We start from the raw sequence: 25,378 nt of genomic DNA, 5'->3' as shown, positions 1-25,378 counted from the left end.
TCGGATTCGTTAACCACTGCGCCACGACGGGAACTCCCTTCCTGCCTTTTAAATGCTGTTGTGTCCCAGGGCTCTGTCACCTCATGGATTAGGGGTCTTTGGCTGCACATAGTACATAGCACTTTGATGCTCAAGAGTAGAAAGGGAGGAAAATATTAAGGACAGGCACAGTGATGTCACATGGAGCCTGCAGGCAGGAATGTGGCCAGGTCTTTGGAAGGGCCTAGAGCTTCAAACCAGAAAGCTTTGTTTCTCCCTTGGATGGGTTTGTTTAACTTTTCTCCTTCTCCAGACTGTTCTCCATGACATGGCAGAATAAGGCTGCCCCAAACTCCATGTCTTGCATGTTGTGGGTAAACCCACGTCCAGAAATTTTTTCTTGGGCCCAAGTCCAAATTTCCTCGAGACAGGGGATCTGATCCATTTGGGGTCAAGTGATTTGCCCTGGTCCAATCAGCCAGGGATGGGGGACGTGCCGGGCAGAGTGAAGGGTAGACATATAGCCCAACCATGGCTCAACCCCCCTCTTAATCAAGGTCGAAGGGAAAAGAGAAAATTGAAACACATTGCCTTAAGCCATGGACAGAATGGACTGCCTAAGAGTCAGAAGCATTAATAGAAGGGTTAATGAGAGGCAGTGAACAAACAGCATGGGCTTTGAAGTGATACAGGCCTGACTTCAAATCATGGTTCGACTACCTATTTAGGTGACCTTGTGAAAATTATTTACAACCTTTAAAAAACTTTTTTTTTTTTTTTTTTTAGGGCCACACCTGCAGCATATGCAAGTCCCAGGCTAGGGGTTGAATCATCGGAGCTACAGCTGCTGGCCTATGCCACAGCCACAGCCATATGGGATCCAAGCCATATCTGCGACCTACACCACGGCTCATGGCAATGCTGGATCCCAGAGCCACTGAGGGAGGCCCGGGATTGAATCCGCATCCTCATGTATACTAGTCAGATTTTTTTCCACTGCGCCACAACAGGAACTCCTATTTCCGCTCTCTAAGCCTTATTTTTCTCAAAGACAACATGAGGATGACACTATTTTACAAGATTTTTGTGAAAAATAGAGAAAACAGTATATGGAAAAAAAAAACCCCTATGATTCTGGCTCATACTGAATTCTCAATAAATGGCAACAAAAATTATGGAAACTCGGTATCTATAGGTAGCTCCTGAGTTTGAGTTGTCTTAGAAAAATAACAACTAAGACCTCTTTTTTTTTTTTTTTACACTTAACATACTCATACCAAAAAATTATCAGGCAAACTAAAGAACCATACCAAATGGGTGAGCTCTGTAAGAAATGATATCCAATTATCACAGGTCCAACTCTTTACTCTCTTCTAGTACACCCAACTTCTCTCTCTCTCTTTTTTTTTTTTTTTCCTTTCTAGGACCACATGTGCAGCATATGGAAGTTCCCTGGCTAGGGACTGAACTGGAGCCACAGCCACAGCAACGCAGGATTGGAGTCTTGTCTTCGACCTACATACACCACAGCTCACGTCAACACTGGATACTTAACCCGCTGAACAAGGCCAGGGATTGAACCTGCATCCTCATGGACACTAGTTGGGTTCATTACCACTGAGCCACAATGGGAGCTCCCCCAACCTTCTTTAGTTGTTTGTCTTCTTTCCTCAGTTACAAGCTCATCGTGAGTGGGGTCCATGGCTTGCCTTGTAAGCAATGGAACCCCAGCACCCAGAACCTGGACAGGTACATAATGTACACTTGACAATTGTTTCTTAAATGAATGCCTGAAAAAGGGCATCTTCTTGCAGTTCCTGCTGTGGCGCAGTGGGTTAAGAATCCGACTGCAGCGGTTCAGATCCCTGGCCTGGCACAGTATGTTAAAGGATCTGGAATTGCTGCATCTGTGGCGCAGGTTGCAGCTGAGGCTCAGATTCAATCCTCTGGCCTGAGAACTTCTGTATGCCTTGGGTGTGGCCATAAAACTTAAAAAAAAAAAATTTTAAAAATGCATCTGCTTTCCAAAAATAGCTCCAATCTCATCTCCTCCTTGAAAACGCTAATCCTGCCCAAATTAATCTCTTTCCTCTGTAATTCCAAAACACAGCTCAAAAGGCTTTAAATAGTTTCTAGTGGCTTTTACTCTTTCGAAGAGGAAAAGAAAGGGATAATTGAGACGGTGAAATCAGTCTTTTAAACCATGGAGACAGATTTTGTAACAGATTTAACCCCCACCTGGTTGTAAATATCATCAGACCTTAGCCGACCAATGACCATGCTGATGAAGGTCTCGTTGACAGGCACCCTCTGGAAGTAACTCTCGGGATAGTTGGGTGGTCTTTTGGCTCCTGGTTGACTGGAATAACCTGTGCTTCGAAGCAGCTTACAAATATCATCCATATTCGAATCCGCAGAAGACCGAGCAGCACTGAGCCATGTCCACACGGGAAATGAAGGATCAAACCAACCACACGTGTTAGAAATGCAAAAGTCCAGCAAAGCAGAGGAAATTAATAAGCTGACTTTAGTTTTAAATATGACTGTGGGTCAGTTGATGTCCCTGAGATTCAAAATTCTATTTTCAACCAGCCTGTTGTAATACAGCCACCTCATCAGATGGGTTCCTACAGTTTCATGTAATGGTCCATGATCCCTCTTCCGAAATCTTTGGGGCTGGATTTGCTTCGGGATTCAGTATTTTGTTTTTGTTTTTGTTTTGTTTTTGTCTTTTTTGCTATTTCTTGGGCCGCTCCCGCGGCATATGGAGGTTCCCAGGCTAGGGGTCGAATCGGAGCTGTAGCCACCGGCCTACACCAGAGCCACAGCAACGCGGGATCCGAGCCGTGTCTGCAACCTACACCACAGCTCACGGCAACGCCGGATCGTTAACCCACTGAGCAAGGCCAGGGACCGAACCCGCAACCTCACGGTTCCTAGTCGGATTCGTTAACCACTGCACCACGACGGGAACTCCGGGATTCAGTATTTTTCAAGAGAAACATGACACATAGATCATATATAATACTCCAGCAAGGTCTCAGATGGCACTCCGTGACCAAGATATATTTATGAACAATCACTTAAGTGAGATAAATAAAGACAGTCTCTAGCCTTGTATCTGCTCTAGTCAGATTCTGATTCCAAAAGATTTCAGGTTAGGTTAGGTTTTGCTGCCAAAGTAGTTACTCAGCATGCATGTGTGTATATGCATGGTTTTTGGTCAGAGCTCTTTGGATTTCACAATTGTGGATAAAAAATGTGACCTTGTACCAATGTTTCATAAATTAAAAAAAAAAAAAGAAAATATCATGCCGATTTCAATTGGGATAGATCAGCTGTTCTGTTTTGTTTTTGGTAAGGTAAACCTTCTACAGAGACTTAATCAAGACATCCGTGATTTTCCTGGTGGTTTGAAGTCGTAATCCCTCAGAGACTCAAAGAAACTTAGACTTGAAGATGACCTCCTATCTGATACAAGAATCTCCTTTACTCCTACTCTGACTTGTCATTGTTGTGTCTCTTCAATAACGGATCTTCACATTCTAACAAATTAGCCATTGTAGTTAGCGATAGGGACAAAGTTGGATTGTCAAAGCTGGGCTTTATTAGCAAATTTTCTTTCCTTCTTCTTCTGGTTATTTATTGTTTTTGTTTTTCTGGGTACTTTTGGAAATAGAGGCACAACCATTTGAAGTTCGTTTTAAAAAACATGGATGTTCAAACAGCTCCTGATCAAACTGATGTGAATGAATTACATCTGCTGGTGGACTCTCTCCTCCCATCCTCACAGAGCTGAAAGGAAACAAGCTAGCTGAGTAGCCTAAGATTAACTTGCTGCTGAGGAGGCAGCAGTACCGAATGCCGCTGAAAACACAGCGTCCCCAAACAATCCCCACTCTGTTGACGATCTGCATCCCTGCCTTACCTATTTTGTCCTCATTTGTAAGTTTGAAAATATTAATTCTAGCCCATACATCTTTAGCGCAAATTCCTGACTTCTGCTGACCGCTTCTTCCCTGAATTCTATTTCTGACGTCAAGTAGCCAGATGTATTAATTCAGCAAACTGAAAACTGTGTGCTAGGGACTGAAGTCCCAATTGGTTAAGGTGGGTCCTGTTTATGAGACATCTTTCTTGAAGTCTCAGCTCTCTACGGACGTACGTAACATGTGACTGGCTGTGCTACTGTTTGTTCTGCTTTTGTTTCTATATACATACGGTTGAGAAATCACTTTCAACCTGTCCCTGAGTGTTAACTTTTCCAAGTTCATCAACCAGAAAATGACAACAGAAAACTCATTCATTTCCTTATATTTGCCAAGGAGCAATAGTTGAAAATTAAAAAAAAAAAAAAATTAGACTTCCAAAATCTCCAAATTTATCTTTAAGGTAAAAAATATTCAGATTCCTTTTTCAAAAAACTGAGGGGTCATCGTGGACACGATACTCTATCTTGAATAACCTATACTATATAAATTATTTATATATAATAGATGATATGATATGGAATCTATTACCATGATGATATAAAACTTAGACTAATTGTTACATTTCCACATATGGATTATGTTCAGGAGAGAGATAAGAATCTTATACTCGGGCATTCTAGATCATACTGCTGCTGTTGACAATAAAAGTACTATAGAAACCCACGCTGCATTTTACCGAGATCAATGCTTTTGTAAGGTGTCGTCTTAGCCTGGGGATACCTGTATCGATAGTAAGAAACCAGCATTCTCTCTCTGATTTCTCCTTCAATCTTTTGGTCGATGACCAGGAGCATAACTCCGTATAAATACAGTGCTTCACACTATGAAAAGAAAAAGAGACAACAGCCAAGGTCACAAGGGTACACTTTCTTACAGAGTGGAGTTGATAATGCTTTAAAAGGCATTTTGTTCCCATTCCTCCTAAAAGCTTTATATCACAAGGAGAATGCAGATTCTCTCCCAAAGGATTCTCCCCTTCTGTGCAGAATGGGATTTGAAAAGTTTATGTGAAAGACATTTTAATTTAAAATGATTATCCTTCAGTGGGTTGATTTTTTCATATTTTGCTTGGGATACCAAAATGGAATCCCAATACTATGAAAACCTCTGTGTCATTCACTTATTCAATAAACACTTTTCAAGTGATCAGGATGTACCAGGTACCAGTCTAGATGTCTAGGATGCAAAAGAGAAAGAAGATAGAAGAGGAGGCGCATAACCTCCACATAATCTTCTTCTCTTTTTTTGGTCTTTTGTCTTTTCAGGGCAGCACCCTCGGCATATGGAGGTTCCCAGGCTAGGGGTCCGATCAGAGCTACAGCTGCAGGCCTACACCACAGCCGCAGCAATGTCAGATCCGAGCCTCATCTGTGACCTACACCACAGCTCACGGCAACGTCGGATCCTTAACCTACTGAACAAGGCCAGGGATCGAACCCGAAACCTCATGGTTCCCAGTCAGATTCATTTCTGCTGTGGCACGATGGGAACTCCTCCAGTCTTGATTCATTTTTATTTCTGTTCAGTCTACTATGTTCTAAATTTAGACAAAGATATACCAGTTAGAAGATAATTATCAGCTTATTTTGCTTCTCTTTCAAGAAAGATATGCTATATGGATTCATGACTTCCAGGAAAAAAAGTAAGGCAAAGTGTGACATTCTTGAATTTTTATTTTACATGGTCACTACTACTTACTAAAAGCTGTTTTCCATCTTCATTGAGAAGCACCGTTTCTAAGGTTTGCTGAATATAAACACCTTCATTGAGATCATCTAGATATCTAGAAATGAAACCCCAGAGAAAGTTATTCATTGACAATGAAAATGTTAGTATCTTTGAAAAAGGAAAAGAAAAGAATTGTAAAAGGTTAGGCAAGATACTAGGCATTCTGGCCTACAATAGTTTGTGGCCATTCACGTGCATACGAATAGATTCGTGGGCTGGAATTCAGAGTGATTAGAGCCACTCCATGATAAAAGAATATTCCCTAGTCCTGATTTATGAATTATAAATCTCTTGGGAGTAATGGCATAAAAACATGGAAGAGTTAGTTTAAAAGCTAATAAGTAATGAATTCTTAAGGGCTAGAAGGAAGACAGTATTGTGTGGCTAGGGACAAAAAGGATGGCTATGGTTACCAATGTTATAAAAATAAGTTCCTTCTTTTAAAACTTCTCCTATATAATATACTAGATTAGGATCAAGATTGAAAACCAAATGACTTATTACAAACCAAGATGATTACTGTACTTCACGAGTGTAGGCAATTAGGACCCATCTCTAAAATACTCAAGGTGACTGTTGCCACTGGAAGGAAAAGACAATTATCCATGGCATAAGCTTGTATATTTTTTAGTAACTCCGAAAGGTGTAAAAGTCCTAATACATCCCTTTCCCCTCTCTATTATTTACTAGCAAAATAAGCTATTACTAAATTAGTAAATACCTGTTTAAGTCTACAATATACTTATGCACACTTTGAAATGCTAAATAAAATCTGGTCACAATTTCTATGTTGTTTTCCCGAAATTCTTCATCTAAATCCTGTAGCTCTGGCTTAGCTTCCAATTTGCTTTCCCATAATTCTGGACCCTATGAAGAAAAAAACACATTTATGTGAAACAGCAATAAAAGAGCCAAAAAACAATAGACTCGTTGGTAACAAGTGGTTAACAGTCTTTTAAAAAATGTGTTCTTACACCCTAAAAAGGATATCAAAAATTGAAAGCAGAGGAGCAGAAATAAACAGAAGCCTAGATATAAAATCCCTTTGAAAGAAATAAACTTGAATTGCAACCATAATTAGCATGCTTCTTTTAATTTTTAATTTTTTTTTGTCTTTATAGGGCCATACAGGTGGCATATGGAAGTTCCCAGGCTAGGGGTTGAACTGGAGCTGCAGACGCTGGCCAATGCCAAAGCCACAACAACATGAGATCTGAGCCACACCTCTGACCTACACCACAGCTCATAGCAACACCAGATCCTTAGCCCATGAGCGAGATCAGGGACTGAACTTGAGTTCTCATGGATACTGGTGGGTTCATTACCACTGAACTACAATGGGAACTCCTAGCAGCTTTTAAATGTGGGGCACTCCAATGTGACATACATTATACCAGAGTTCTCTCTTTAAATTTGATTTTATAATGTTAGGGATTCTGCAGTTTGTTTATATTATTTAAGCTAATATTAAATTTGGTTGAAAAGATTTGTTTAACTCTTGCTCCACAGTTAATCTTTCAGAGTCTCATGGTTCCCAGAGAAAGCACGATTTAAAAAAATTTTTTATGGCCACACCCGGGCATATAGAAGTTTCCGGGCCAGGGATTGAATCCAAGCCACAGCTGTAGCAACACTGGATCCTTTAACCCACTGGTGCTGGGCAGGGGATTGAACCTTTGCCTCCATAGCAGCCAGAGCCACTGCAGTCGGATCCTGTGCCACAGCAGAAACTCTGAAAGAATAGTATTCTAGAAAAGACAGTGCTTTTTTTTGTTTTTAAAGCCATGGAAGACTATTACCTTAAAATAGCTGAAATCAAATATGATATCTCCATATTTCTGTTGATCAGCTCGGTCTTTTAACCTGAATACAGCAGGAATAAACTCAGAGAGCCTCAAAAGTTCAGCAATGATGGCATTGCCACAGGAAACTATCCTTAGGATGGCTTGGCCACAGAGGTTGTTCTCAGCTAGAAAGTCTAACATTGTGAGAATAACCAATTACTCTGCGCCTGGCCCGTGGGACGGTAACTGGCCTCAGAGCTGGGGTCTGTAAATTATCAGATGAAACCAGGTCTGCTGATGCATCTGCTGCTCCATTAAAGAACCTGTATCCAAAAAAAAAAAAGAAAAAGAAAAAGAAAAAGAAAAAAAATTTAAGGATGTGAAATATATATACAATGTTTTTCTCCCAAACTCACTAAAAGAATTACCACACAAAATGAATTCTGAATGGAGGGAGGGCATTTATTTCCACTCTTCATGTTTTCCTTGTAGGGGGACTTTGCTAAATTACTAGTCTTGGCCTCTTTCTCAACAATTTATCCACCTCCCCCCGCTGAGAAGCGATCTGAGGCAGCTGATCCCTGAGCTTGGGAAGGAGGAGCCATTGGGCCTGTGTAGTTCCCAGGTGCCCTAAATTGGGCATAGATTATTGAGTTTTCCTAACAGGAATTGTGCTACTTGTTTTACCTTTGGCAAAAGATAACTATGTCCTAAAATCCTCTAGAATTAGATGAGGAACCAACCTTTAAAATGCTTTTTTTTTCAGATGTCAAGTATGGGAGACCCTTATTATTATTAACATTTTTTGCCTTTTCTAGGGCCACACCCGTGGCACATGGAGGTTCCCAGGCTAGGGGTCTAATTGGAGCTGTAGCCACCAGCCTACGCCAGAGCCATAGCAATGCCAGATCCAAGCCGCGCCTGTGACCTACAGCACAGCTCACGGCAACACCGGATCCTTAACCCACTGAGTGAGGCCAGGGATCAAACCCACAACCTCATGGTTCCTAGTTGGGTTCGTTTCCACTGTGGCACGATGGGAACTCCAAGGAGACCCTTATTATTGAGACAAATACATTCTTGAGAAATGTGTCTCAGGGTGACTCTAAAGGACAAATATTTTAGGCTAAGTAGAAGAAAAGTTTTGATTAGGAATGTCTCTTCCAAGGATATCAAAACTTTTGAAGGTAAATTTTATACTGCACTGCACAAAATGGAGGGAAAAACTGCAACAACTCTGTACTAGTTCAGCAGAGAAACCAAGGACGAGTCAAAAGTTGAACCTGCCAAATTGTGATTTTGACAATATAGTATTCTGCATTTGACAATTGTCTTTCATAGATGATCTTTAAAGGGCTAAGCTTTGCAAAAATTTCCAAGGCCTCATTCATTTTTCCAAAAGGGCTTTCTCAATTCTTTTTCACATCGTTTTCTTTTGAAGTGCTAATTACGTCATCATCTTTGCTGCAATTCTCTCCTCTAGTTAATTTGGCTGGGTCCTCATCTGTCAGCTTCAAGGAAGCCTGAATTATTTTTCAACTTCTTGAAGGCCTGTAACTTCCCATCATTTGCACTTTCACTTGGTATTGGGATCATGCTCTATTCACATGAAATTAACAGTTAAGAAGACTGACCAACAAAAATAAGAATCTGACCTAACAGAGTTTTGGACAGGAGTATCTTAGTGAAGACTAATCTTACTAGTGGTCAGTTTATTAAAATATTTACATCAATGCCAACTTTTATTTTCATGTGTGGTCTTCTAGGTTCAGAGACTCAAAAATGAGGACCTCATTGTACATAAACCAGAATGTGGAAAGACGTTTTTTGACTTCCTGTGCTGCTACTGTAAAACATCCCTCAATGCCTGTCACACATTTTCCCAATTCACCCATGAAGAGCTACCTGGGGTAGGGACCTATCACATGGAAGCCGTGTGTAACCCTTCAAGGTTTTCTTTCTTCCTTTTGGAAGTTTCTCTCATTGATTCAATATTTAAAAGTGTCTTAATTGACCGGGATGTTGTGACAGCAACTGTTGGCTCCTCAACAATAACTCCCACCCCCTTCCTTTCTTAGTATAGAGGTCGAAACAGTCAGATCCTCACTCCATGAAGCGAGGTTAGATGTGTGACTCAGTTTTTACTGATGACACAGAAGTCGTCATCTATGGCAGACCTTTTAGGAAGGGTCTTTTTTTCCTCCTGCTACAAGGAGAGAGGCCTGAAAAGAGAAATTACTCTCTTGGTCCTGGCTATTTCCCCTTCTTGCCTTTGAGTGTGGTCCAATGACTATTTAATGCCTAGAGCTGCAGAAGCCACCTTGAGACCATGGAAAAGCCTAAGAGAAAAAAGCCAAGAACCTGCAGATGGTGGTGTGGAAGGAAAGACTCTAAATTTTTTTTCTTTTTTCTTTTTAGGGCCGCACCTGAGGCATATGGAAGTTCCCAGACTAGGGGTTGAATTGGAGCTGCAGCTGCCGGCCTACACCACAGCCACACAAGATCTGAATTGCATCTGTGACCTACACCACCAATCAAGGCAACAGTGGATCCTTAACCCACTGACTGAGGCCAGGGATGGAATCTGCATCCTCAAGGTTACCAGTCAGGTTCTTAACCTGCTGAGTGGCAAGGGGAATTCCAGACTCTAATTTTTTTTTTTGTCTTTTTAGGGTTGAACCCGAGGCATATGGAGGTTCCCAGGCTAGGGGTCAAATTGGAGCTGTAGCTGCCAGCCTACGCTACAGCCAGATAATGACAGATCCAAGCTGCGCCTGCGACTTACACCACAGCTCACGGCAATGCCAGATTGTTAACCCAGTGAGTGAGGCCAGGAATGGAACCTGCATCCTCATGGTTTCTAGTCGGATTTGTTTCTGCTGCGCCACAATGGCAACTCCCAGAATCTAAATTCTTACTGATGTTACTGATTCATTGAGTCAACTGGGGGCACTACCTACCTCTGCAACCCTTGTTAAATGGACTGCTTTTCTGGTTTATCTACTAATGTTTTTTTTTGTTTTGTTTTGTTTTTTCCCTTTGTCTTTTTAGGGCCGAACCTGAGGTATATGGAGGTTCCCAGGCTAGGGGTCCAACTGGAGCTGTAGCCACTGGCTTACACCACAGCCACAGCAACGCCAGATCCAAGCTGCGTCTGTGACCTACACCACAGCTCACAGCAATGCCAGATCCTTAACCCACTGAGCGAGGCCAGGGAATGAACCCACAACCTCATGGTTCCTAGTTGGATTCATTTCAGCTGCTCCACGACAGGAGCTCCCTACTAATGGGTTTGGAATTATTTGCAGGTGAAAGCATTTCCAATGATAGATTCACTCATGCAACAAATAATTACCCAGGGTCTGCTATGTGCCAAGCACTGTTTTAGGACCCAAGGATACTGTAGTTAACAAAAATGAGTTCTTTCTCTTAAGAAGCATACACACTATTTCGAGTGGGGAAGAGACAAATAAATATATCAGACATCAGGCTGCAATAACTGCTGTAATGAAAAGATGATAAAGGGACGGAGAGTGTGTTATTTTACATGGTTTGTAAAAGCCTCTCTGATGACAGCTGAGCAGAGATCAGAAGGGAATGAGGGAGTAAGCAGCACAGGCATCTGGCCTCCACAATGGTCCCCAATGACTTGCACCTCCCTATTCCTGCCTGAGCAGACCCCTTCCCCTGAATGTGATTTATTGACTCTCTTCTAAAGAACAGAACATGGAAGGTGTGAAAGACATCACTTCTAAAATTAGATTGTAAAAAAGACTGTGACCTCTGGCTTGGGAACCCCTTCCAGCTTGCGTGCCCTGGGAGAAGCAGGTTACCAGGTTGTGAGAGTGCTGTGGAGAAGCCCATGTGACAATAGAGAAGTTGGCCAACCACCACTTGAGTGAGCTGGAAAACGGATCCTTCCAACCCCAGTTTGTGTTCACAGCTCAGCTGCAACTTCCCAAGCACCCTGGAGCCAAAGGCACCCGGCTAAGCCACACAGCTGATTCTGACTGCAGACATAGTAAGACAGTAAGTGCTAACTGTCAGAGTTCCTGCTGTAGCGCAGTGGTATGGGTGGCAGCTCAACAACCCTGGGATGCAGGATCAATCCCTAGCTTGGTACAGTAGGTTAAAGGCTCTGACGTTGCCGTAGCTGGCCTAGGTAGCAGATGCTGCTCTGATCCGATCCCTGGCCCCAGAACTCCCTAAGCCATATGCCTTGGGGTGGCCAAAGAGAGAAAAAACAATGTTAATTGTCTTAAGCCACTAGGTCTTGAGGGTAACTGGCTATTTTACAATAGGTAATGATCTGGGAGAAGGGCATTCCAGGAAGGAGTTACAAGCAAGCCCCAGGGTAGAAATGTGCTAAGGAATAGCAAAGTAGTTGAAGTGGCTGGTGGGGAATGAGCCCAGGGACTGAAGCAGAGATAGAAGAGGGAGAGATGGTTCCCCAGGCATTTGCTGAGAAACCACCACAGTTGTTCAGAACCCTCTCTCATGAGGGTACCCTATAATAGACATTAAGGCATCAATTATTAACCACTGTTTCAGTTTTCTCTGTGATGCCTGCTCGTTAAGCTACATTGATCTCTAATGGGCTGAATTTCAGAAAATGTTCACTCCACTCTTCCCACTGAAATGGCCTGGCATGGAAAATGGAGCAAGAAAAAAGGGAAAATAAAAGAAAATGTGAACAAAAGTCACCTGTAGTCCTCTGAAGACCACCAGATAGATTAACCCAGGTCTCAGGAGGATGAAACTCTAGACTCAATTCAGAGATGAGGTCTAACTGCTATCAGATTTTGGATACCACGATAGGACACACAGTATGGCCAAGGGGAAAACAGCTTAAAGCAAAGCAAGACCTGCCTTCTTTCCCAACTAACAGCTGGACAGACACACTCAGCACCTGTATGCAGGTGGTCAGGGAGGCTTAGGCCTAGGATAATGGCATAAGGTAAGGCTTTTATGTGTCTCTCTCTTTTTTTTTTTTTTTGGTCTTTTTTTGCCATTTCTTGGGCCGCTCCCACGGCATACGGAGGTTTCCAGGCTAGGGGTCCAATCGGAGCTGTAGCTGACAGCCTACGCCAGAGCCACAGCAACATGGGATCCGAGCCGCGGCTGCAACCTACACCACAGCTCACAGCAACGCCGGATCCTTAACCCACTGAGCAAGACCAGGGATCAAACCTGCAACCTCATGGTTCCTAGTCGGATTCGTCAACCACTTCGCCACGACGGGAACTCATTTTTTTTTTTTTTAATTTATTTTTGTCTTTTAAGGGCTGCACCTGCTCACCATATGGAAGTTCCCAGGCTAGGGGTCGAAACAGAGCCACAGCTGCCGGCCTACGCCAGAGCCACAGCAACGCCAGATCAGAGCCACCTTTGTGACCTACCCCACAGCTCACGGCAACACCGGATCCTCAACCCCCTGAGCGAGCCCAGGAATCGAACCCACAACCTCACAGTTCCTAGTCGGATTCATTTCCGCTGTGCCTGACGGGAACTCCTGTGTGTCTCTTGTTTTAATCTGTAAATTCTTACCCAAGAGTTACACTTCAAACAGCTATCAAAATATTAGTTAGCTAAAGTCATTGGTAAACAGCCCCACGGTTGGCTGAAAAACTGGTCCTAAAGCACAGGATCTGGCGTTCCCATTGTGGCTCAGCGATAATGAGCATGAGCTGTGGTATAGGTCGCAGATGCGGCTTGGATTCTAATTGACCCCTAGCCTGGGAATTTCTATATGCTGCAGGTGTGGTCCTTTTAAAAAAAGAAAAGAACAGAATCTAAGAAGCACCATTAAAGATGCCTAATAATGTTGCAGTGATTTCAAAGGCAAATGGTTTTATAGAAGGTGTTAGGACTTAGCTGAGATGAAAAAAAAAATCACTCTAGAATAAGGTGCAAATAAACATGGTAGAAGAAACTATATCAAATCTTCATTTCAGAGGTTCTCCCAGTGCTAAGATCAAGACAATTCATCAAGACCAGTTTCCTCAATATAGGCTGTCCTACTATTTGGCATGAAATGAAACCAGAGATCCCACTCAATTTCCTAGGAAAATTAGGCATCTAGAAAAGTGGTCATAACTTCATTTTCAAGAATTTGGTATGGAATTATGGTTTTAATTTGGAAAGTAATTCTAGTCAAAAGGCAATAGACTTTCAAGAATGAAGCATGACAGCATCATAACAATTACCAAATGAGTAACGAGTTGAATTCTGAAAATTAAATTACCCTGGGAGGAACCACTCTTTAGCCGAGGACTAAACCACTCTTTAGCCGAGGACTAAACCACTCTTTAGCCTTTTCTAAGGCTACACTCACGGCATATGGAGGTTCCCAGGCTAGGGGTCTAATCAGAGGTGTAGCCGCCAGCCTACGCCACAGCAACGCGGGATCTGAGTCTGCGACCTACACCACAGCTCACCGCAACGCCGGATCCTTAACCCACTCAGCAAGGCCAGAGATCGAACCCTCATTCTCTTGGATCCTAGTCGTCTCCATTAACCAGTGCGCCACGATGGGAACTCCAAGAAAATCTTTATTAGAGGACAAAAGAAGACCCATTTTTATCCTCTCATAAAACCTTAGTTCCATAAAGAAGGAAGCACTGGTTTCCATCGATCTATTAGTAGGTACAAACTATAGCAGCCCTTGATCAGGTTAAAATTGAACAGCACTTCTCTTGCAGAAAATGATCCTAATCACTCTGGCGTGATTCATGAATCCCGATAAAGAAGAAAAACCATAAGGTGTTTGTTGTGGGCAGAGGCAGTAAAGCCTCTCCCTCCTTGCCTCCAACCCCGCTTCACCTATGGTGTAGGGAAGTTCCACACACTTGGAATCAGGAGACAAGGATCCATTATCCGCTCGGTTAACCCCCACGCCCCCGCCGCCGCCGCCCCTGTCGCCCCCGTTAACGGGGGAGTTGGTTAACGACTACAGACAAATCAGGACCTTCGGAACTATTTCTCGAAATGAAAAGGACTTTGATATGTCATAGGCAAGGGAATTAAGGTGCAAAAGAGGAGCAATGATTTGCCCAAACTCACAGTCCATGACAGAAACAGAATTCAAAGCCAGGTCCGTCAGGTTGTAAAAGCCCGCACCCACCACTCGATTTTCTTGAGTGTAAGTGGAGAAATATCGACGTCCATACACTACTGCTCCCGGGAACTTGGAAGGACACGATGCTGGCCAAGTAGCTGAACATCACTTTCTAAAGCGCCAAAGCGGCGTGAAAAATTGTTTCCACCTGAGTGGAGATGCAGAGCCTGGATTGCAGCCGCAGCCCCAGTAAATTCCTCAGTCCTCCAGGCCAGGCTGTCCCATCCAGATCCCACCCCACGCCGCAGAAGCGCCCCTGGCCAGAGCGGCCCAGCCCCGAGGCGGGGGTAAACGTGAAAGGAGGCGCGCGCACCCCGCCCCGACTCACCTGTCCCCCGGGCCGCTCCAAGGCGCACGCGCAGGGCCGGCGGTCTAGCGCGGAGTCAGCACCCCCACCCCCACCTCTTTGCCTCCGCAGGGGTCCTCTTCGGTCCCCCGCCCTGGCTCCAGAGCCTGCTGGACCCCTGCTTCCGCCCCAGGCTCCCTGGGCAGTCACATGACAAAGGGGCGGAGAGTGGGGCGGGGCATCATGTGACCACTCGCCGTCGACGACTGATGACGCCTGAGCCCGCGCTCGCGGTTTCAGCGACAGGGTAAGGGAGTTAAGGAAGGAGTTGGGGTTCGGGGTGCGAAGTCAGGGCGCAGCCAGGCAGAGGTACATCGGGGAGCCAGGTACGGCTGGAGCGGGGGATGGCGATGGGGAGGGTGGTGGGGGGTGTCGCCTCCCTCTCGGGCGCTCCGTGGGTGCCCTGAGCTGCGGTTTGTGGACCTGGGTTATGGTCCTAGATCTGTTTACGCCACAGGAATGAGGTAGGGGCCGTTTACCTCCCTCTCCAAGACGCCATCTCTACATCCCTGGGTTCTCAGTACGTAGGGGCAAAGATCACGAATTCTTTTTTATTTTTATTGAAGTATAGGTGATTTACAGTGTGGCGTTAGTTTCTGGTGTACAGCAAAGTGGTCAGTTATACATATACTTTTTCAGATTTTTCCATTATAGGTTATTGAGATACTGAATAAAGTTCCCTGTGCTATACAGTAGGACCTTGTTGTTTATTTTATATATAGTAGTGTGAGACCATGAATTCTTGATCGAAGTAAATGTAGTTTGAGCTAGCTTTCTAAGCAGGGCCTTGGGAAGATCTTTAATTAAAAGGGCATCAGTTTCCTTTTCTATAAACGGTGGTAGGATTAATGATAATGAGAATGGAAGAAAGCCTAGGGCACCAGTTTATAACATACTGTAGGGGACCCAGCAATGATGGTTTCTTTTATTCTGTAACTCTCCCAAATCTTTATTTGATTGCCTATTTTTGTGTGAGGAGCTGTTTTATGTTGAGTAGAATATGTTAGAATTCTAGTTTTAAGTTGCTTCCAGGGCAAAAGAGTGGCAGACATGTGAGCAAATAATTATGGTGAGTTTTATAATACAAGCTTGTGTGTGAGAGGGAGAGAAAGAGAGAGAGATAGGGATAGTGGTAGCATGTGGGAGAGAACAAGCAGTTGCTTGTATGGATAAGAGAAGGCTTCAGAAAGATGTAACCTTGCGTATTGAAAAAGAAGATACAGCTCTGGTGGAACTTGTGTAGGTCCCTAAGAATTTAAAGGAGTATCAGTATTTAAATTATTTGCTCTGTGCTTATTACTTTTTGTACAAAAAGATGAGAGGAGGGAACAGAGAAATATTTTTATTTTTACCTAATAATTGGCCCCATCTAGAGAGAATCAATCTTAAGAATGTTTCTATCCTATCTCCACTCCCCACTGCCCCATCCATATGTTGAATTCCGAATGCCAGGGTGATGGTATTAGGAGGTAGCGGATGTGGGAAGGGCTTAAATCTTGAGGATGGAGGCCTCCTGGAGAGCTGCTCCCTTGTGCCTTTTACCATTTGACAACACAGAGCTAGAACTAGAAAGCCCTGGCCATGAACCACAGGAAGAGGGCCTTCATCAGAACATGACTGTGCTGGTGCCTTGACCTTGGACCCACTCTCCAGAACTGAGAAATGTTTCTATTGTGTATAAGTTACTGTGTCTGTGGTATTTTGTTAAAACAGCACTAACTGACAAAGGCTTGTTAGGGGAGGCAACATAACCTGCTAGGGAAAAACTCAGGGGGTGTATAACCTTGCTTTAAACTTTCTTTGAGGAGTTCCAGTTGTGGCTCAGTGGTTAACGAATCTGACTAGGAACTATGAGGTTGCAGCTTCGATCCCTGGCCTTGCTCAGTGGGTTAAGGATCTGGCGTTGCCTGAGCTGTGGTGTAGGTTGCAGACTTGGCTTGGATCCCGAGTTGCTGTGGCTCTGGAGTACACCGGCAGCTACAGCTCCGATTGGACCCCTAGCCTGGGAACCTCCATATGCCGAGGGAGTGGCCCTAGAAAAGGCAAAAAGGCAAAATAAATAAATAAATGAATAAATAAACTTTCTTTGAGACCAGAGGTACAGAGAACAAAATAATCACGGTTATTTTGGGAAGGCTCCAGAAGAGGGTGAGTTTAAATCAGGGTTTCTTCACCACTGCACCATTGGCGTTTTGGGCCAGATAATTCTTTGTTGTGAGATTTGTCTTGTAAATTATGTACTTAGCTGTAGTTAGCAGGAGAAATAGGGAACAGTGCCTTTACTCTATTTTTCCTCTCCAGCCATTCTCTTTGCTTCTTGATCTGAATGTTCCCCTTGATACCTCAGAATTACAGAAGGAAGTTTTCCCTACCTCTCTGCAAGTGTAAAGTTTCATTGGAGTAGTGCGAATTTTGCATTCGTATTATAAGGATGGCTACCATGTCATAGACACTTTCCATTTATCCTGGATTATATTAATCCTCATACATTGTGTATTAGTCAGTTCAGGCTGCTGTTAAAAAATACCGTAGACTGGTGGCTTAAGCAACAGAAATTTAGTTCTCACAGTTTTGGAGACTGGAAGTTCGAGATCATGATGCTGGGATGACTGGATACTGGAGGGCTCTCTTCCTGGTTTGCAGATGGCCACCTGAGCTGTATCTTTACGTGGTGCAGAGAGAGCAAGCCCTGGTATCTCTTCCTCTTCTAATGACACTAATCCCATCACCAGGGCTCCAAGTCATGACCTCATTTAAATCTAATCATCTCCCAAAGGCCCCATCTCCATATATCATCACCCTGGGAGTTAGGGTAAACATCGGAATTTTGTGAGGGATGTGGTTATCTCGGTGTCTTCATAGTTGAATTATTTGGGGTGCTTCATAAGAATAGTTTCCTCAGCATGTCCACTAGAGACTCTGATTCAATAGGTCTGACATAGTATCCATTAAATCTGTATTTTAGTATTTCAACTGATTCTTAAGATCAGACAAGTTTGACAAAACTACAGGATTTAATTTGTCCTTACAACAATGCTGTGAGATAGATGTGATCAACTCCTTTTTACATGGGTGCAAACCGAAGATAGAGAAGTTAAGTACCTCAACCACAGCAATTCATTTTTAGGTGATGTGGACAAGATGGAGTTTCAAGGCATTTCTGTCCAGGGTCCATTCACTTAAACCCTATTCTGCATTGCTGCTCACAGTATTGTAATGATTAAGTTGATGATAATATTTGCTCTCATTATTTTTTTCTTTTTTCGTCTTTTTAGGGCTGCACCCGAGGCATGTGGAGTTTCCCAGGCCAGGGGTCTAATCGGAGTTGTAACCACCAGCCTACGCCACAGCCACAGCCACATGGGATTCAAGCTGTGTCTGCGACCTACACCACAGCTCATGGCCGGATCCTTAACCCACTGAGCAAGGCCAGGGATCGAAGTTGCAACCTCATGGTTCCTAGTCGGATTCGTTAACCACTGAGCCATGACAGGAACTCCTGTTTTCTCTCATTTTAAAAGATTACGTGCCAGGTGTTATTATGAGCGTTTTGCTTTACATATGAACTTAATCCCTGTGATCTCTGAAGTTGGCCCTGGATCATCCTCATTTTGCAGAGAGAAAAAGTGAAGCATTTGAGAGGTTAAAAAATTTTCCTGAAGTCATTCAGCTACTTAAGTGGCAAAATCAGGCTTTGAACTCATGCAGTTTGGCTCCAGAGGCTCATTTTTAACCCCTACCAGAGTTTTCAGTAGTTAACCTCTACAAGTATTGCCTCCATATTCTACTCCATAATGTAACTAATATTTAATATAAATGTTTCATGCTATTTTTAAATGGAATTAATATTCCAGGAAGATATGTCTTGATCATACTGTGGCATTATTCCCCCTTCCTTACCCCCTCGTTCATATGTGTGTGTGTGTGTGTGTGTGTCTGTCTGTCTGTCTGTAGTACACTTTGATAAGTGTATTCCTGGAAGTGTGCTATCCAGTGCAGTAGCCACTGGGTCTATGTAGCTATTTAAATTTTTTTGATTTTGTCTTATTTTAATACAGTAGAGCATTGACAAGAATAATAGATAACTTATTTGAGAAGTTTGGTTTTATAAAAATATTTGTTGAACAGAGATGCTCTGAATAGAGGCAAAAAAGTAGGTAAAAACTATTAGTGAAATATTTACATATATCTATTTCAAAAATTCAAGTAGAAAATATTCTCCATTTAGAAGTATGAGTTCTGAGCTTACCAGGTTCCCTTGCACCTATAGTGTTTCACAATTTGAAAAAAAAACATGGTCTTCAGAAAAGTCATTTGAAGGTGTTAACAGTTTCAAATTTCTAAGCATGAATTCATGAAATGTCTGTATGGAGGCTAAGAAAATACCTTTTTTCCTGCTGCCATACAGCCTTCCCCCAGTAAATTCTCTCCATTTTTCTGCTTGTTTTCAGTGGACTGAATCTCACATAGTTTCTGAATTAAGCACCGATGTTTTTTGTAGAGAGCTTCATCTAGGTAGTCCAAAGCTTAAAGAGTTGGTGGTTAAACATATAGATTAGGGAGTATTTTAATCTGAAGGTAATAGCTACAACTATTACTGTGGATGAGCTACCAGAAGATAAGAATATAGGCAAATTTTGTTTTTTTTTTTTTTCTGAAACAGAATCTGGAATCTCACCAAGTCTGTAAATCTGTTAGAACCCAGAGAAACTCTCAGGAGTAAAAGTTTTGTTTGTTTTTTTTTAATAGTGTTCGGAATTCAATATGCATGTATGTCAGATAAGTTAAAAATTACAGATTTTCAAAATCCTCCCTTATTGCTATCATTTTCATTTTTTTTTTTTTAGGAAAATGCATCATATGAACAGTCTACTTTTTCTGACCCATTTATGCTTTATGTTTTTGCAAGCTGTGCTGTTGTTGAATTTTCAGAGACTCGAGGAAACTTTTGGAAGAGAATATTCTCCCTCCTTTAAAAAATGATGGCAGTTACCTCCCTCACAACAGAAGTGAATCTGTTGTGTTTGGCAGCCAAGATAATGGCACGGTTATTTGATGTCCTTTCAAGAGATGTAGAATGTAGACAATGGTATTAGCACCTGTGGGATATTGGATGCATACATATGGATGTTTACAGCAGTTCTGTTTTCCTGTGCAGTTATTATCCTTGTTCATAAATTTCATTTCATTGTGTTTGAACACCTAGGTAATAATTTCAAGATGCCAGGGCGTGCCAGTTCCAATTCAGGTTCGACTGGTTTCATATCCTTCAGCGGCATAGAATCTGCTCTGTCCTCCTTGAAAAACTTCCAGACCTGCATCAGCTCTGGAATGGACACAGCTTCTAGTGTTGCTTTGGACCTTGTGGAAACTCAGAGTAAGTCATAATTAAAACTTAGTTCATTTGTGTCTACTCCGAGGTCACCCTGTGTGGTGGCATTGCTTTAGGGATGTGAGATACTGCTCACCTTTTGAGTAACCTTTGGACAGTCATTGAATCCCTCTGGGCATCTGTTTTCTCATCTTGTGCTACGTTCTACATAGTGATGTACTGAGGATGAGATGAGATTAACTCATTTGTATGTGTTTAAACCCTTATGTACCACTAGAAAGGACACTAGAAATTTATGGGCTAAAACATGAAGGTTTCTGACCTCATGGAGCATACAGTCAAAAGTATGTGACATTTATGAACTGTGCCATAGAGAGCATTGCGATTGTTATTTTTTCAGTTATTTAACTGTATTTTGTTCATATCTGTGTACTTGATAGACTGAGCTGATGTTGGGGGTACCAGTAAAGGGAGGCCTCTACAAAAAATGAGAAAAGTTCAGTTTTGCTGAACTTGATCAAAATTTTTTGATCAGAGTATCTAGAAAAATGTTATTTGCTTTGTTTGGATTAGAGTTGTTTAGTTTTTTGTTTTTAAAAGGCCTCACCTGCGATATATGAAAGTTCCCAGGCTAGGAGTTCGAATAAGAGCTGCAGCTGCTGGCCTGTGCCGAAGCCATATAGCAATGCCGAACGGAGCAGCTTTCAACAATGCTGGATTCTTAACCCACTGAGTGAGGTCAGGTATCAAACTTGCATCTTTGCGGACACTCTATCGAGTTCCTAACCCACTGAGCCATGAAAGGAACGCCTGTTTTTATTTCTTTATTTATTTAGTCTTTTTCTAGGGCCAGTCCTGTGGCACATGGAGGTTCCCAGGCTAGGGGTCTAATTGGACCTGTAGCTGTGGCCTATGCCAGAGCTCACGGTATGCCGGATCCCAGACCCACTGAGCAAGGCCAGGGATCAAACCTGAAACCTCATGGTTCCTAGTTGGATTGGTTAACCACTGAGCCACGACAGGAACTCCTGAACTCCTGTTTTTATTTTATATTACATATGGAGGCAGGGGGAGCAACATAATCTTTTTGTTTTCTTTTTCATATCGCTTTTTCAGCAATTTGATTGTGATGTGCCTTGGTGTGATTTTCTTTGTTTATTCTGTCTGGTGTTCTTTGAGCTTAATGGGTTTGTAGCTTATACTTTTTTTTTTTTTTGTAGCTTATACTTTTGATCACATTTGGAAAAAATTGCTGCTGCTATTTTTTCAAATACTTCTTCTGTCCCTCCCCTCTTTTTCTGGGGCTCCAATTACATGTATGTTAGACCACTTGGTAATATCTGGTAAGTCACTGAGGCTCAGGTGTTTTTTTGTTTTTTTTTCCCCAGCCTTTATTTCTCCCTGCCTTCAGTTTGAGTAGTTTCTTTTGGTGTGTTTTCAAGTTCGTTAGTCCTGTCACCTCAAGTGTCTAATCTGCTAAGTCTGCCCAGGGAATTTTTAATTTCAGAGACTATATTTTCCGTCTTCAGAAGACGTAAAAAAGAATCATATGGAATCTTCTCTCATTATACTCATGTTTTCTTCTATATTCTTGAGCATATGGAACATTTATAATTGCTGTTTCAATGTCCTTGTCTGCTAATTGTGTCATCTTTTTGTCTGTTGCTGTTTGTGTGTATTATGCTGAGTTTTTGGATTTAGTCATCTTCCTTTAAAGAGTGTTGGTATTTGTTTTGGTAGGCAGCTAAGTGATTTGTGGCTTAGGCTGATCCATTTCAGGCTTGTTGTTAAACTTCCTTAGGGCAGGTCTAGTGAAGGCTTTGCTTTAGAGCTAATTTAGCCTTGTTTCAAAGTTTGGTCTTTCTGGAGCCTCTGTGGATTGCCCAGAGTTTACTGAAAAAGCTCTACTCAGCTGGATGGAATTTGAATGTCTTCCCGTCCTGCATGACATCTGGGGATTGTTCACTTTACAGCTCCCAGCAATTGTTTCTCAGGAGCTTAGGGTTCAGCCTCAGATTCAAGGGGATCTCTGTGTAGATTCCCCACAGGCTTTCTCTGTATACCTCCTCCCAATGCTCTGTCTTATAAAACCCTTGCTGCTTATCCTCCTCAACTCTGGTTTCCATCCCCTCAGTCCTTCAAGACTGCTCTGCTGGGTTCCGCCTCTTGTGCAGGGAGGAGGGGAAATGGAGGGCTTATCTCACTTGTTTGTTTTTAGCAGGAATCCCAGTTCTGCTCTGCCTGTTGTCACAGTGCCTGCAAGCAGTTTCATATATTTTGTCCAGCCTTCTATTTGCTTATGGCAGGAAGGCCAGTTCCTTCTTAGATATTCATTCACGGCTGCAACAGAAGTCTCCATCGTCTTTAGCGGGTGGCCTCTAAAGAGCTTACCCCTGATCGACCTGACTTAAGTCACTTTTTGGTGGTAATGGATTTTTGGCTTTGGTAGGTAATTCTGGGTAAACTCATAATAAGATCTTAAATTGTAAGAGAGAAGAGCTGGTACTTCAACCTCCTGGAGGATTGTATCTTTTTTTTTTTTAAGGATTTGCTTTGAAGGCTTCTGAGTATTTTCTTTTTTCTTTTTCCTTTTTATGGCCATACCTGTGGCATATGGGAATTCCTGGGCCAAAAGTCAATCGGAGCTGTAACTGCCAACCTACACCACAGCCACAGCAACACCTGATCCGAGCCACATCTGTGACCTTCACCGTAGCTTGCTGCACCAGATCCTTAACCCACTGAGCAAGGCCAGGGATTGAACCTGCATCAGATTCACAGAGACAACGTCGAGTTTTTAACCCACTGAGCCACAATGGGAACTCCACTTCTGAGTATTTTCAATACAAAAGTATGTTTTTGTTTTATTTTTTAAAAATAAGAAATATATTTTGACGCAAAATGTAGCATCCCATGTGTCATTTGAAAAGAAATGTAAGCACCGTTTTTTGAAAACAATGCTTTTTTTTTTTTCTTTTGAAAACAATGCTTGGCCAGGTTTTTCCATGAGGGGGCAGATAGCAAACATTTTTTGCTTTGTGGGCCACAGGGTCTCTGTTGTACCTACTCTGTTGCAGCTCTGACAGTTATTATGAAATAGTTTTGACCCCTTGGCCCTTGTGAAAAGGTCTCGGGGACCACACCCTGAGGATTCTGGTTATGAACCTATACTAGATGCTTGTGCGCAGGACTTAGGTGACATGAGAAACTCCCCAGGGAGGGTGCCTAGGGGGCCCCACTGGAGAAATTCAGCAAGATCTCACTAGGAGAGCTGTTTTCATGTGACACCAGACTGAGGTCCTGTCCAAGGAACCAGAGAGTAGAGAAACAGCTGGTATTTAAGGAAATTTGAAAGTAACTCAGCCTATTAACAGTGGATGAAAGACTTTAGAAGATGGAACCAATATTCCCACTTAATTTCAAGCCTTAGAATCAGCCAGATATGGACTCTAGTCCCAGGTCCAGCTTTAGTTCTGTAACTTCCTCAGAGACAAGTCATTTGTTTGAACTTGTAATTTTTTTTTTCCTGTGAAACAGGGATAAAAATGCCAACTTCATAAGGTGTTGGGTTAAATAAGATAATACAGGAGTTCCCGTCATGGCGCAGTGGTTAACGAACCTGACTAGGAACCATGAGGTTGCGGGTTCGGTCCCTGCCCTTGCTCAGTGGGTTAACGATCCGGCGTTGCCGTGAGCGGTGGTGTAGGTTGCAGACGCGGCTTGGATCCCGCGTTGCTGTGGCTCTGGCATAGGCCGGTGGCTACAGCTCCAATTCAACCCCTAGCCTGGGAACCTCCATATGCCGCGGGAGCGGCCCAAGAAATAGCAACAACAACAACAACAACAGACAAAAAGACAAAAGACAAAAAAAAAAATACACACAGAATGCTCTTAGCATAGTGTTTATTCAATAGTTGTCATAAATGATAGCCAGCAATTAGACATTTAAGGGTCAGCGCTTAGAAGAAGGGCCAATGAGGTGAAGAGTGAAACAAAGATGGATGAGTCTGGAAAAAGGCTTTAAGTCTGAGTTCAGCAAAATCAGTAATTCATTACACGTTAGCCAACACTACAAAGATTTCTTGGTAAGAAACAAAGAAAGATTTCTTCCTCCGTTGTTTACACTTTAGCTGGGAAGCAAGGCATGTACATGCTATTTGATCATGAAGCAAACTTTGAAGACCTACAAGGTGATGCTTTGCCAGGGGGTTAAGACTTTATCATTGGAGGGTTTAAAGTAGAGGAAGAACGTGGTAAGATTTAGTTCTAGAAAGATAACCTCCTGGCAATACTGAAGCTGCTCTGGAAGATGAAGGTACATCAGGTGGCTGATGATATGGTTTCAATCGCTCAGGTGAAAAAGTAAGTTCACCTAAGATATTATAGTTGAGAAGAAGAGGATTCGCTGTGTGTGTGTTGCATCTTATATGACGTCCACATTGTAATACAGGCAGGAGAGTTTAATATAAGAGTGCAGGGTTTTACGTATAAAACGCCTGGGTTCTTATCCCAGCTCCATCATTTATTGTTTTTGTGATCTTGAACAAGTTTCATCACCTGTTTGTCTTAGATTTCTCATTTGTAAATGGCACTATTGGGGGGATTAAATGAGATAATACTTACAAATTACATAGCGTAGTCATTGATACTTAGTAAGTGCCTAGTAAATGTTAGCTATCGTTTTGTCATTTGGTTTGCATTTGAGTTGACTATTTTGTTGGGCAGCCATCAGTGGGTTGGGAGAAATTAAAGTGCAGAAGAGCAAGTGGGAACTGTCTTCAGAGCAGAAATATTCCCCTTTCTTCTGAGCCTTAAAAGATTAAGCATGCTTTCTGTTGACCTTTTGGGTTGCCCAACTTCATTCTGAGTTTTGGCAGGAGTTCCCGTTGTGGCGCAGCGGAAACGAATCTGATTAGGAATCATGAGATTGCGGGTTCGATCCCTGGCCTCTATCAGTGGGTTAATGATCTGGCGTTGTGGTGAGCTGTGGTGTAGGTTGCAGACATGGCTCAGATCCTACATTGCTGTGGCTGTGGTGTAGGCTGGCAGCTGTAGCTCCAATTAGACCCCCTAGCCTGGGAACATCCATATGCTGCTGGT

The 25,378-nt window shown here is 42.7% G+C and overlaps 2 protein-coding genes across 6 annotated transcripts in view; one reads left to right on the top strand and one right to left on the bottom strand.

Moving 5' to 3' along the window:
* WASHC5 (WASH complex subunit 5) overlaps positions 1–15,065 on the bottom strand; it is a 69,218-nt gene extending 54,153 nt beyond the window's left edge. The window contains exons 1-6 of one of the 2 annotated variants that reach the window (XM_047783263.1): positions 14,929–15,065; positions 7,499–7,806; positions 6,421–6,566; positions 5,670–5,754; positions 4,692–4,792; positions 2,218–2,410 (exon numbers count right to left, since the gene is read on the bottom strand). In XM_047783263.1, coding sequence (XP_047639219.1) covers positions 2,218–2,410; positions 4,692–4,792; positions 5,670–5,754; positions 6,421–6,566; positions 7,499–7,684 — 711 coding nt within the window. In that variant the 5' untranslated portion in view covers positions 7,685–7,806; positions 14,929–15,065. Of the gene's footprint in view, positions 1–2,217; positions 2,411–4,691; positions 4,793–5,669; positions 5,755–6,420; positions 6,567–7,498; positions 7,807–14,928 lie in introns of those variants that run through there. The other variant, XM_047783264.1, reaches the window with a different exon arrangement.
* Positions 15,066–15,133: 68 nt separating this feature from the next.
* NSMCE2 (NSE2 (MMS21) homolog, SMC5-SMC6 complex SUMO ligase) overlaps positions 15,134–25,378 on the top strand; it is a 242,812-nt gene continuing 232,567 nt past the window's right edge. For 2 of the 4 annotated variants that reach the window (XM_047783269.1, XM_047783267.1), the window contains exons 1-2: positions 15,178–15,272; positions 20,153–20,323. In XM_047783269.1, the coding sequence (XP_047639225.1) occupies positions 20,167–20,323 (157 nt within the window). In that variant the 5' untranslated portion in view covers positions 15,178–15,272; positions 20,153–20,166. Of the gene's footprint in view, positions 15,273–20,152; positions 20,324–25,378 lie in introns of all 4 variants that reach the window. The other 2 variants (XM_047783268.1, XM_047783270.1) reach the window with 2 other exon arrangements.

The sequence above is a fragment of the Phacochoerus africanus genome, chromosome 6 (genome assembly GCF_016906955.1).
Source record: "Phacochoerus africanus isolate WHEZ1 chromosome 6, ROS_Pafr_v1, whole genome shotgun sequence".
In the NCBI taxonomy this organism is placed as follows: Eukaryota; Metazoa; Chordata; class Mammalia; order Artiodactyla; family Suidae; genus Phacochoerus; species Phacochoerus africanus.
The sequence above is the reverse complement of the archived record's forward strand: the minus strand, read 5'-3'. Positions and strand labels throughout refer to the sequence as shown.